General features: G+C 46.2%; 1 protein-coding gene across 1 annotated transcript in view; it reads right to left on the bottom strand.

Moving 5' to 3' along the window:
* Positions 1–11,364, bottom strand: part of LOC140724071 (uncharacterized) — an 83,664-nt gene extending 72,300 nt beyond the window's left edge. The window contains exons 1-7 of the mRNA XM_073038557.1: positions 11,199–11,364; positions 9,964–10,056; positions 7,620–8,051; positions 6,885–7,051; positions 4,803–4,974; positions 4,645–4,710; positions 2,519–3,065 (exon numbers count right to left, since the gene is read on the bottom strand). Coding sequence (XP_072894658.1) covers positions 2,519–3,065; positions 4,645–4,710; positions 4,803–4,974; positions 6,885–7,051; positions 7,620–8,051; positions 9,964–9,973 — 1,394 coding nt within the window. The 5' untranslated portion in view covers positions 9,974–10,056; positions 11,199–11,364. The remainder of the gene's footprint in view (positions 1–2,518; positions 3,066–4,644; positions 4,711–4,802; positions 4,975–6,884; positions 7,052–7,619; positions 8,052–9,963; positions 10,057–11,198) is intronic.
* Positions 11,365–13,002: the final 1,638 nt, after the last annotated feature.

The raw sequence follows: 13,002 nt of genomic DNA on the forward strand, positions 1-13,002 counted from the left end.
GGGAAGACAGATCTTACAGGAGGAAGAGGATGGGAAAGAGATATCCCACAGGAGGAAGAGGGCTGGTGAAGAGAGATCCCAGAGGAGGAAGTGGATATAGAAGAGAGATCCTGCAGTAGGAAGCTGAATCAGGAAGAGAGATCGAACGGGAGGAAGGAGATCTGGAAAATAAATATACACGGGGAAGCGGATGGCGAAGAGAGATCCCACAGGAGGAAGAGGGATGGGGAAGAGAGATCCAAGGGATATAGAAGAGAGATCCCGCAGTAGGAAGCTGAATTAGGAAGAGAGATAGAAAGTGAGGAAGGAGATCGGGAAAATAAATCTACATGGGGGATGGGGAAAAGAGATCCCAATGCAGGAATGGGGATGGGGAAGGGAGATCCTACATGAGGAAGTGGATGGGGAAAGGTGATCCCACAGGAGGAAAGGGGATGGGAAGGCGTTCCCACAGGAGGAAGGGGGATGAGGAAGGGGGATGGGGAAGGGAGATCCTACATGAGGAAGGGGATGGGGAAAGGAGATCCCACAGGAGGAAAGGGGTTGGGAAGGCAAGATCCCACAGGAGGACTGGGATGGGGAAGAGAGATCCCACAGGAGGACGGGGATGGGGAAGGGAGATCCCACATGAGGAAGGGGGATGGGGAAGAGATATCCTACAGGAGGTAGGAGATCGCGAAAAGAGATCCCTCAGGAGGAAGGTGAATGGGGAAGAGAGATCCCACAGTAGGAAGGCGGATGGGGAAGAGAGATCCTACAGGATGAAGAGGATGGGGAAGAGAGGTCCCACAGGAGGAAGAGGGATGGGGAAGAGAGATACCACAGTTATGGGGGGATTGGGAAGAGAGTTCCCACAGGTGGAAGGGGGATAGGAAAGAGAGATCCTGCAGGAGGAAGGGGGATGGGGAAGAAACATCCCACAGGAGGAAGGGGATGAGGAAATGAGATCCCGCAGGAAGAACTGGGATGGGGAGAAGAGATCCCACAAGAGTTGGGGGTTTGGGGAAGAGAGATCCCTCGGGAAGAAGGGGGATGGGGATGAGAGATCCCACAGGAAGGGGGATGGGGAAAGTGATCCGACAGGAGGGAGATCCCACAGCAGGAACGTGGGTGTGGAGGAGAAATCTGAAAAGTGGAAGGGTAATGGCTAAGAGAAATCCAACAGGAAAAAGGGGGATGGGGAAGAGTGGTTGCACAGGATGAAGGGGGTGGCATTTGTCACAATTCATCTCAATCTGATTTACTGCAGTTTTACCCAAATCCCTTTTCATTCAAACAGCACAATGGAACAGTTTCACAGTTCTGAGTGAGAGATAAATCAAGTTACCTCAACTCCTGGCACTTGTGCAGCCCGGGTCCCAGCCGCTGGATTCCTTCACACTGAATGTTGCATTTCTCCAGGTTGAGATATGTTATTGTATCACAGAGTCCAATGGCATGAGACAGGACCGCGCAGTCAATAGGGGTCAGTGTCATTCCACTGAATGAAAGTGTGTCCATGGATCCCAGTGTAGCCTGAGCCAGTCCACGATTCTGAGACTCAAACAGGAAGTGCAATGTGTTCAGGAGGCTCCTTTTACCAGCTTCACTCTTCGTGTTTCCACTCTGGCATTTAACCTCCTCCTTCACCCAGTCAATCACCCGGCAGGTTGTTTGATTAGGAAATGGACCCAGAAACTCCTCCAGGCCCCGAGCTGTCATTGGGTTGGAGAGACCAGCAAAAAAACGTAGAAATACCTCAAATCGCCCATCTTCCATCTTGTGGGCTTCAGTGAGGAATTTCAGGATATCCTCGGGATGTACAGACAAGAATTTTGCGACTGCAGCTACAAACTCTTGGATGGTGAGGTGTGGGAATGTGTACACCACGCTCTGGGCAGAATCCTCTCTCTCCAAAAGCTCCATCAGGAACCCGGACAGGAACTGGGAAGGCTGCAGATTGAACTTGATCAAATCTCCGTCTGTAAACACAATCTTCTTCTCGGACACTCCTCTGTAGGCCATCTGACCCACCCTGAGTAACACATCACGGGGTCTCTCAATCTCACGGCCGTGATTTTTCAGGATGTTGTAAATATAGTAGGAGTACAGTTGAGTGATGGTCTTGGGAACTCTCTGCGGGTCCCTGACTCTTTGTGTGAAGAAGGGGCCCAGTGTCAGAGCGAGGATCCAGCAGTAGGAGGGGTTGTAGCTCATGGTGTACAGGATCTCGTTCTCCTGCACGTGTTTGAAAACAGCTGCTGCCACCATCTGATCTTCAAAATGCCTGATGAAATATTCCTTCCGTTCCTCACCAACAAATCCCAGGATTTCAGCCCAGACACCGATCTTTGCCTTTTCCAATAAATGTAACACAGAGGGGCGGGTGGTCACCAACACTGAACACCCTGGGAGCAGCTTGCCCTGGATTAAACTGTACACTATGTCAGACACTTCACACCACCACTCGGGATCTGGGCACTGGTGCTTGGGTTCTGTATCTCTCCAACTGTCAGCAAAATCGATTCTGTGCTGAAACTCATCCAAACCATCGAATATAAACAGCAGTCCCTCTGGGTTCTTCCAGACCTCTCTCAGTGAATTCCCGAAGTAAGGATACTGATCCAGAATCAGTTCCCTCAGGTTTATTCTGCAGTTAATAGAGTTTAAATCCCGGAATTTGAAACTGAAGACAAACTGGAACTGTTGGAATATTTTCCCCGCGGCCCAGTCATAAACAATCTTTTGTACCATTGTTGTTTTCCCGATTCCTGGCACTCCGGCTACTGCTGCAGAACTCCCAGATTTGGATTTACTCCGGGAAAAACTGCTGTGGAATAACTGAGCAGTCTGTATTTTTTCTAACGCTCCACGGAGATGTTTCTCTCTATAATCCTCGTGGTCTCTGCCTCTTGCCAGCAGCTCGTGTTCCACCAGTCTCCGATCTCGAAGAGTAGAAATGATCGTGAGCTTTGTGTATCGATCATCCAGCTGGAAAATCTTCACCTTCTCCCTCATCAGGATCGTGTTCACTCTCAGTGTTTCAGTTTGTGCCCGCAGAGTCTCCTTGTGTTTCTGTTGAACATCTTCATGGGAACAGAGAACATGGTCAAAATGTTAACTAGCTCAACTGACAAAGAACTTTATAACTACATTCCAATATTCAGTGTTTGAGATTACATGAATTAATTCAATGCTTCCATGGATATTAGGACAGAAAGTAAAATTCTGTTCACAGACACAGGAACTAACAGCGATGATTGTCTCAGAAAAATGTCCAATCCTCATATTCTGACGCTAATTACTGATGAAGGTGAACATTCCCCGGATATCCCATTGCAATCCTGACTGCACTCCCGTTACAACATTTCACTGTATTTAAAGCATTGTTTGCATCATTAACAGACGATGTTATTGCCGACCTGGTGTGGAAATATGGAGAGCAGGACACTGTGCATTTTGGCAAAGCTACACACTGGGGAGTCACAGGTGTCCACTGCAAACACCAATGGTATCAAAACAGGAACAGAACATGCGGGAAATGGGGGTTTCTTTACTCAGAGATGTTCCTGATTCGGAAGAGCGTCAGCATTTAGAGAAGGCAGGATAATGGGGTTGAGAGGAATTGCGGAGCAAATTCACTGAGCTGAATGGCTTAATTATCTTCCTGAGTCTTATGGTTTTATGGAGCATCTAGAGTATTTTGTTCACTTCCAATTGTCCAGCACTGGGGATGATTGGAGAGGGTGCAGAACAGGTTCACCAGGATGTTGCTTGGATTCGGTGGCATGTGAGGCAAGTAGAGGTTTGAGAAACTTGGATTGTTTGTTCTGGAGTTAGAATAGAGATCTGCCTGATGTTTATAAGATTGAGAGATAAGATTTTGGGTCGAGAGCCTGTATTTTGCTTTCAACTTAGGATTGATGGCTCATACCAGAGGGCATTTGGTAAAGGTGAAATGGGGTAAATTTAGAGTACATGTGGGCAGATTTTTCACAGGGTTGTGTGTGCCTGGAATTTACAGCCTGGGTCGTGTTGGAGGCAACTATGTCATAGATGCTCCAAGAGATACGTGAATGTGCAGGAAATGCGAGGGTATGGTCAATAGCATAAGAGAGGATAACAAAGTGTTTCTTTTGTTCTTTCCCAGATATATAAAGAGTAAAAAAGTAGAGGGTTGATATCGAACCGCTGGAAAATGAAGTTGTAGATTTAGTAACGGGTGCAAAAGGAAATGTCAGACATACTCTGTGGATGTCACTAGCAGAATTCCAAATTGTAAAGAGCATCAGCGGACAGAATTGAGTGCAGCTGCTATTACGAAGGAGAAGGTGCTTCGGAATCTGAAAGGTCTGAAGAGAGAAAGGTCACCTGGACTGGGTCATACAGTGTGTCAGGAGCCTGTCTGGGGTGTGTGGGGATACCCAGAGCATTAGGACCCGGAGTGGAGGGTTCAGAGACACAAGGACTGGATTAATACATCAACAGCTGGAACAGCTGGAAAAATACACTTTACAATGTTCAGGCTGCAACGAGAGATGATCTGAATTGTAACCTGAAACCAGAGATCGGCGAATGATTGATGGTGGATTTTCGTTCCCAGATTCTGCCAAGTCACAGTCTAACATTTGAGATGTGGTTTGAACTGAGCATTTCATCACTCACCTGTCAGTTCAGTGGGTAACTCAGACAACCCTTGTGCGATGTTTATGTATTCCTCTGGGTCAGGACCTGTTTAAATCAAAAAAAGAGTTCATGAAAACAGAACTAAAATAATTACAACTATTTAGTTCAATGTGCCTTTGTGCGTGTTTTTAACATACCGAGCTCCTGTATTTCCCTCAGAATCCTGTCCAACTTCGGTAACTCAGTCCTCCACATCACAAAGGATTCCCACATCGCCCTCCGGACAAGGGAGCCTTTGCCCATCACCAAACTGAGGAAGAGTCTGGAACTCTCTGTCCGGTTTCCCTTCTCTGTCAGTTCAGTGACTTTCTATAAAAGCAAACAATTAATTTATTGTGGAGTAGATGGACAGACATGGTGAATCTCACAGATTAATATTCATCCTGGATTAATGAGCTGAGGTGAATTTGACCGACGGTCCTGATAAGATGCAAAATTAATTTTAGACTGAATGCTTCTACAACAGTCCAGATATGCAGCCCTTGCACTTATGCCATACAACGATATGACTATTACAGCACAGTAACACAGTCCGTGCCGAGCGCTTACTCTCACCTAGTCCCACCGACCTGCACTCAGCCCATAACCCTCCATTCCCTTCCTGTCCATATACATATCCAGTTTTTTTAAATGCCACTTCTACTGTAAGCTCATTCCACACAGTTACCACTCTCTGAGTAAAGAAGTTCCCCCTCGTGTTACCCCTAAACTTTTGCCCCCAACTCTCAACTCATGTCCTCTTGTTTGAATCTCGTCTACTCTCAATGGAAAAAAGCCTATCCACGTCAACTCTATCTATCCCCTCATAATTTTAAATGCCTCTATCAAGTCCCCCCCCCCCCTCAAACTTCAACGCTCTAAAGAATAAAGACTTAACTTGTTCAACCTTTCTCTGTACTTAGGTGCTGAAACCTAGGTAACATTCTAGTAAATCTCCTCTGTACACTCTATATTTTGTTGACATGTTTCCTATAATTCGGTGCCGAGAACTGTACACAATACTCCAAATTTGGCCTTACCAATGCCTTGTACAATTTATCTTTACTTCGAAACTCCTGTACTCAATGCTCTGATTTATAAAGGCCAGCATACCAAAAGCTTTCTTCACCACCCTATCCACATGAGATTCCACCTTCAGGGAACTATGCACCATTATTACTAGTTCACTGTGTTATACTGCACTCTTCAACGCCCTACCATTTACCATGTATGTCCTATTTTGATTAGTCCTACAAAAATAAAGCACCTCAAACTTATCAGCATTAAACTCAATCTGCAAACTTTCAGCCCACTCTTCTAACTGTCCTAAATCTCTCTGTAAGATTTGAAAACTACTTCATTTTCCACAGCGCCACCTATCTTAGTATCATCTGTATACTTAGTAATCCAATGTACCACCCCATCATCCAGATCATTAATGTATATGACAAACAACATTGGACCCAGTACAGATCCCTGAGGCACACCACTAGTCAACGGCCTCCAACCTGACAAACAGTTATCCACCACTACTCTCTGGCATCTCCCATCCAGCCACTGTTGAATCCATTTATTACTTCAATATTAATACCTAACGATTGAACCTTCCTAACTAACCTTCCGTGCGGAACCTTGTCAAAGGTCTTACTGAGGTCCGGTACACTGATAAATACAGCAGGTGTGAGAGGAGAAGGTGACTCTGAACCTGCAGTTCCCAGTGCTCCCCACCTGAACAGCTGAAACAGATCTACTGAAGACAAAGGTCTGACTGAGGTCCGGTACACTGATACATACAGCAGGTGTGAGAGGAGAAGGTGACTCTGAACCTGCAGTTCCCAGTGCTCCCCACCTGAACAGCCGAAACAGATCTACTGAAGACAAAGGTCTGACTGAGGTCCGGTACGCTGATAAATACAGCAGGTGTGAGAGGAGAAGGTGACTCTGAACCTGCGGTTCCCAGTGCTCCCCACCTGAACAGCCGAAACGGATCTACTGAAGACAAAGGTCTGACTGAGGTCCGATACACTGATAAATACAGCAGGTGTGAGAGGAGAAGGTGACTCTGAACCTGCAGTTCCCAGTGCTCCCCACCTGAACAGCTGAAACAGATCTACTGAAGACAAGTCAGAGATCAAAGTCTCCATTGCCATGTAGAACTCCTAGAACGTGCAGGAGATTAATATCGATCACTATTCCCTCTGATACCAGCAGTTCAGTGACAATACACTAAATATACTCACCTCATTTTCTTCTCTACTGAAATGTCCCTCCTTTGTCAATATCCAACCGAGTCTTTCAACTTTCTCTTCAATCGCTTGTTTGAGTCTGTCCCCGTAGAACTTTGTCAGTTGGTACAGTCGATACTCGCCCCCCTCTGCCAGGAGGTCGGGGATTGTAAACTTTGGCTCTGCGAATATAAAATGAGAATGTAGTCACAAACTCAAATATCGCTTGTCTCCACCGCTCTCACCCAGCCCTAACAAACCAGTCATGTCTTGAACCTCAATGTTTACCTGCTTTCAGCTGGAAACACGTATTTTGCCCTAATCTCCAACACTGGCCTTAAAAAACCGACCCATCAATGCGCTGTGCGAGACGTTCCCAGAAGGAACCCATTCACCAGAAACCTGTCTCTCCCACCGTCCCACCCACTCACCGATTTCAGTTTAAAATGGGCAATAAATGTTGGGACTGTCGCTTCCCAGAGATACTCTCTCTATCCTGGTGAATACATTTCCCATAACTCATATCCTGGAAATTCTCTCTTATCTGGAGAGCTGCATTTCCTCCGATACACATCCTGGAAATCCTCAGAACAGGTAGGACATTTCCTCTAGTGCGGGAACCGGTGCCACACTACACCGACTGCACCACGCCCACACTTTATCCCTCTCTGACCAACCCTCCAACAAGGAATCACATTTACCCGCTTCCCACCTCATTCTGCGAACACATCACCCTCATGTCTCACTCACCCACTCCCTGTTGGGCACTTGACAATTCCGTGTTTAATGAGTTTCCGAGCTGACAGGAAGTCGCCTCACTTGTGCCGGTTCCAGGGTCCTGCTCAGTGTCTCTGACGTCACTGTCTCTGGGCTGACAGGCAGTCGCCTCACTTGTGTCGGTTCCAGGGACCTGCTCAGTGTCTCTGACGTCACTGTCTCTGGGCTGACAGGCAGTCGCCTCACTTGTGCTGGGTCCAGGGTCCTGCTCAGTGTCTCTGACGTCACTGTCTCTGGGCTGAATTTGCTCCTCCTCCTCTGCGGCCGGACCGCATTCCATTGGGACATTGCTCTCAATCTGACCCTGCTTTGGAACCTTGCTTCCCGTGTCCCGATCATCTTCCCTCGATGAGCTGCCTGGTAGAAGCCTCTTGAGTACTTTCTGTACCGGATTTAATTTCCCACCTGCAGTAAATGATGAATTGCAGGTTTAGAGTGATTTATGCTCGAACAAGGATTCACAAAGGGTGTCTGCAATGGAGCCGGGACTCCGGCTGACCGGATTTGGAGTGGGACTGTGCTGGTGAATGTGAACCACACCTCCTGCCAGGTGACCATCCCGGTAAGCCAGTGAGTGGACACATCCACTCCCAGAAAAAGAACTGGATAGACACAGTAATACTGATCACCGACTACGCATTGACTGAACACACCAATAACCAGCGGTTATTAATGGAAAGGCATTAGGTGATACCGGGAATTACCACTGGGATTATCTGCCACAGACATAATTCTCCCTGGATCACAAACCGTCCAGTCACCTGTGTCACTCACAGACAAGCCACTGGATTACTCGTGGTCCGATCCTTCAGATCACACGTTCTCCGGTTGCTTTGTCACACACTGTCTTGTCCCCTGGGTCAAAGACTGACCACTGCCTTGAGATGGACAACGTCCAGTCCCCTGGGTTACAGATTGAACATAACCTTGAAGCCCATGATGCCTGGTCCCCTGGGTCCCATCCCGTCTCCTGGATGATAATTGTCAGGTAGCAACTATTCAAGTCATTGGCAAAGGGAGAACCTTGCGTGCAGTTCCATTAGCTAAACAAAGTCTCGCTGAGAGAGCTTTGCATTTGCTAAGGATGCAGTTGCTAACAATCTACAGGATGGATGTGATTCAGCTGGAAACAGTGTCGGGGAGATTCACAAGTACGTTACCGGATGGGGTTGTTTGTTATCTGGTTCGGCTGGGACAGTTTGCCCCGGAACACGGGAGCTTGAAGGGTAAACTTGCACACGTAAAACAGAATCAGAATCAGTTTTATTATCACCGGCATGTGACGTGAAATTTGTTAACTTAGCAGCAGCAGTTCAATGCAGTAGGTAATCTAGCAGGGAAAAAATAGTAATGATTAAAAAAAAGTAAACAAGTAAACCAATTATGTATATTGAATAGATTTTTTAAAAATGTGCAAAAACAGAAAGACTGTATATTTAAAAAAATGTAAGGTAGTCGCCAAAGATTCAATGTCCATTTAGGAATGGGATGGCAGAGGGGACCAATCTGTTCCTGAATCGCTGAGTGTGTGCCTTCAGGCTTCTGTACCTCCTCCCTGATGGTAACAGTGAGAAAAGTGTATGCCTCAAGTGCTGGAGGTCCTTAATAATGGACGCTGCCTTTCTGAGACACCGCTCCCTGAAGATCTACAACTTCCGGCAGCTTCTCTCGGTCCTGTGCAGCAGCCCCTCCATACCAGACAGTGACAGACCGATGCAGACCACAAATGAAGTGTCTCCTGATCCTCAGCCATTTCCAAGGCTGGCAATGTTCTCGGCTCGGCTACAGAAAGCAGAGTTCGGAAAACTCCCCTCATCTACTTTGCGCAGCGAGGGGGGAGTTGAGAGCTGCCCTGACATAACATGAAATGTATTATCGCACAATCTCTGAAATCCCGGAAATACTCTTGTGTTCTGCCTCTGAATTTTGTAAATGAAAGTTGGAGATGTCTTTCACCTCTAAACAGGCCCTGATGTGCAACAAACCCTGAACATGGACTTTTACATAACAAACAACACCGCTGTCACATTCCTGTTTGTGTTTCACTCTCAACCTGCTGATTCAGGGTCTCCGGCTCCTTTCACTCAGGTGAAGCTTTGCCTGGTGAGTGGAGTCATTCGACCATTACTGGTGTCAGGTCCCTGCGTTGGAACTGTTGGACCGATCGATCACACAAAGGCACTTTACCAGTGGGATCAATGACACTGCTTGATGAAACTTTTTCTCTGCCCTGTTAGCGCCTGTGTAAGCTTCTTCATCTGAACTATTGTGCACCAACAGGGCAGAAGTTTAGTTATAAAGATCCAGGTGAACATACCTGTAGCCATTCTGATTCTGACTGACGGTTGTTGATTGTCGTCGTCTTGTTTACACTCTGATCCCGGTGCAGGACAGCTGGTGATGCTCTGATCTACACAGAACAAGCAGACAGTGAGTCAGAGAGAGAGTAGGATTACTTTGCAAATTAGGAACCAAACATCAACTCCCACACCATGTCTGTATGTCCGTCCAGTGATACCTGGAGCATCATTCTGATAAAATCACAGAGCAACAGAACACGGATACTGACCCTTCAGCCCATCGAGACAATGCTGACCACAGTTTAAACTGAGATGGTCCTAATTTTCTAAGTTGGGCCCGTTTCCCTCCTGTTCTAAGTTGCTCTTATTCTTAATACTTATAGTACTGAATTAAACACATTTCCAGCTTACTACATGATGCCCTGTCCACATCCAATCGTTCCACAGTCTCTGTGAACTTTGCATCTGCCTTTATATCAACTCTTCTATCACCTGACAAACACTCTGGTTCCCATCCCACAACGACCGAGTTTAAACCGACCCCGGCAGCTCCTGCAGTCCTGGCTGCAAGAACATTTGTTCATCTCAAGTACAGATTTAACCCAATCCTTTGGTACAGTGTCAAATGGGAACATAACTTCATTGTAAAACCTAATTCTGCTTAATCACAGATCCGTAGGTTCTGACCATTTATTAATAGAAAAGTATTTCATGATGTCAGGGTATGCAAATATAAATTATTATTTGGAATTTGCTAGTTAGGATTGAAATAAATGTGTTGGGACATTTGGCTTCAAGGGTGTTTGCTCTTAGCAGAGGCTCGCACGACGATATACTCGAGGACAAGTATATCATTGCAGCTTGCAATAGACAGAGGAGTCAATGACATGTTGCTGTAGTCCATGGTAATTCCACAATTCTGCAATCACTACAGCAGGAAAGAAATGCGGCACCTTATAAAGGGGGGAAATTCTGAGCATATTTTGAGATAATTGTGACATAACACAGACAAAGCAAGGAAACGTCAGAAGAGACGAGTTTGAAATGGGCAAACAGTGTAAGGGAATGTGCGTGGCTTCACAGAGCTGATGCTGACAGCACATTAGCAGATCTGGAATGATTGCAACTGGGACTGATAGAGGCATAAATGGTATTTCTTGGCTTATTCAGTCTCACTCCAGCTATTTTCTACCTTCCTTGGTACATAAATGTAATGTCAGAAATGACTAACGTTTGAGTAAATGAGACTCACCAAACTTTCTCCTGAGTGAGTCAATGGAAACTCTGATTCAGACGGGTTCTCTCCAGTTGGTGCACTCAGTTCTCGAACTTGTTCACTTGTTGCTGTTCCCTCGTCTTCAGTTGTGATTTCTTCCAGTCGTGGGTTTTCCTTCCAATAAATCTCTCAACACATCTCTTTGACCAGAGAGATAATGAAGCGTGTTAATAATACAAAGAAAAATAAAGCATTGAATTTAAATATTGAACACATATATAATGATTCGAGTGAAGAAATCTGTGACTGCTCATCACACTTTACAAAACCTGACATGGGATGCAAAAGAACAGACAAAAGTGCTGGAGGAACTCATCAGGCCAAGTGGCATCTGTACGTCGACTCTCCTCTCTTCCATAGACGCTGAGTTCCTCCAGCATTGTGTGTGTGTTGCTTGGATTTCCAGAAACTGCAGATGATCTCTTTTCCTGTGATAGGATACAAATAAGTCATCATTCAGTCATGGTAGAAGATACAACTCATAATGCATAGAAGTAGAATGAGGTGACTCTAGTCTCCTCCAGAATCAGTCATGGATGATTATGTTTCCAACACCGTATTCTTGCTTCCCTGCTACAACACTCAACCTATTTAGCAATCCACACGAATATACCCAACGATTTTCCACTGAGGCCAGGGGAGAAAAAAGAAACAGAGGACATGTGTTAAGGGTGAAGGGGGGAAGTTTAAAGGGAACATTGGGGGCGTGCTTCTTCACACAGAGAGTGGTCGGAGTGCAGAGTGAGCTGCCAGATGAAGTGGTGAATGCGGGCTCTCTTTTGACATTTAAGAAAAACTTGGACAGGTACATGGATGTGAGGTGTATGGAGGAATATGGTCCAGGTGCAGGTCAGTGGGACTAGGCAGAAAAATGGTTCGGCACAACCAAGAAGGACCAAAAGGCATATTTCTGTGCTGTAATGTTCTATGGCTCCACGATAGCCTCCACCACCCTCTGTGGCTTCAAACTCCACAGACCAACCAACATTTGGATAAAGTAATTGCTGTTGTCCCAGTTTTAAAGTGAACTTTCTTTATTCTGAGGCGGCACTCTCAGATACCAGACGCTCCGTTTAAAAAAGACATTCTTTCCATTCCCACTGCGTCCAGACTTGTTATTCAGTTGGTGTAAATAATCATCCCCACTCTAACTATCCCCCCCTCCACCAACCCCAATCACAATCCCCCTGAACTCCACTGAACACAGGCCCAGGGCCATCAAATTCTCCACATGCATGGCAGGCAGTGACTAGTGGGGTAACGCAAGGCTCAGTGCTGAGACCCCAGTTGTTTGCAAGATATATTAATGATTTAGACGAGTGAATTAAATGCAGGCATCTCCAAGTTTGCAGATGACACGAAGCTGGGCGGCGGTGTTAGCTGTGAGGAGGATGCTAAGAGGATGCAGGGTGACTTGGATAGGTTGGGTGAGTGGGCAAATTCATGGCAGATGCAATTTAATGTGGATAAATGTGAGGTTATCCACTTTGGTTGCAAGAACAGGAAAACAGATTATTATCTGAACGATGACTGATTAGTAAAAGGGGAGGTGCAACGAGACCTGGGTGTCATTGTACACCACTCATTGAAGGTGGGCATGCAGGTACAGCAGGCGGTGAAAAAGGCAAATGGTATGTTGGCATTCGTAGCAAAAGGATTTGAGTACAGGAGCAGGGAGGTTCTACTGCAGTTGTACAAGGCCTTGGTGAGACCGCACCTAGAGTATTGTCTGCAGTTTTGGTCCCCTAATCTGAGGAAAGACATTCTTGCCATAGAGGGA

This window comes from Hemitrygon akajei, unplaced genomic scaffold (assembly GCF_048418815.1).
Source record: "Hemitrygon akajei unplaced genomic scaffold, sHemAka1.3 Scf000158, whole genome shotgun sequence".
In the NCBI taxonomy this organism is placed as follows: Eukaryota; Metazoa; Chordata; class Chondrichthyes; order Myliobatiformes; family Dasyatidae; genus Hemitrygon; species Hemitrygon akajei.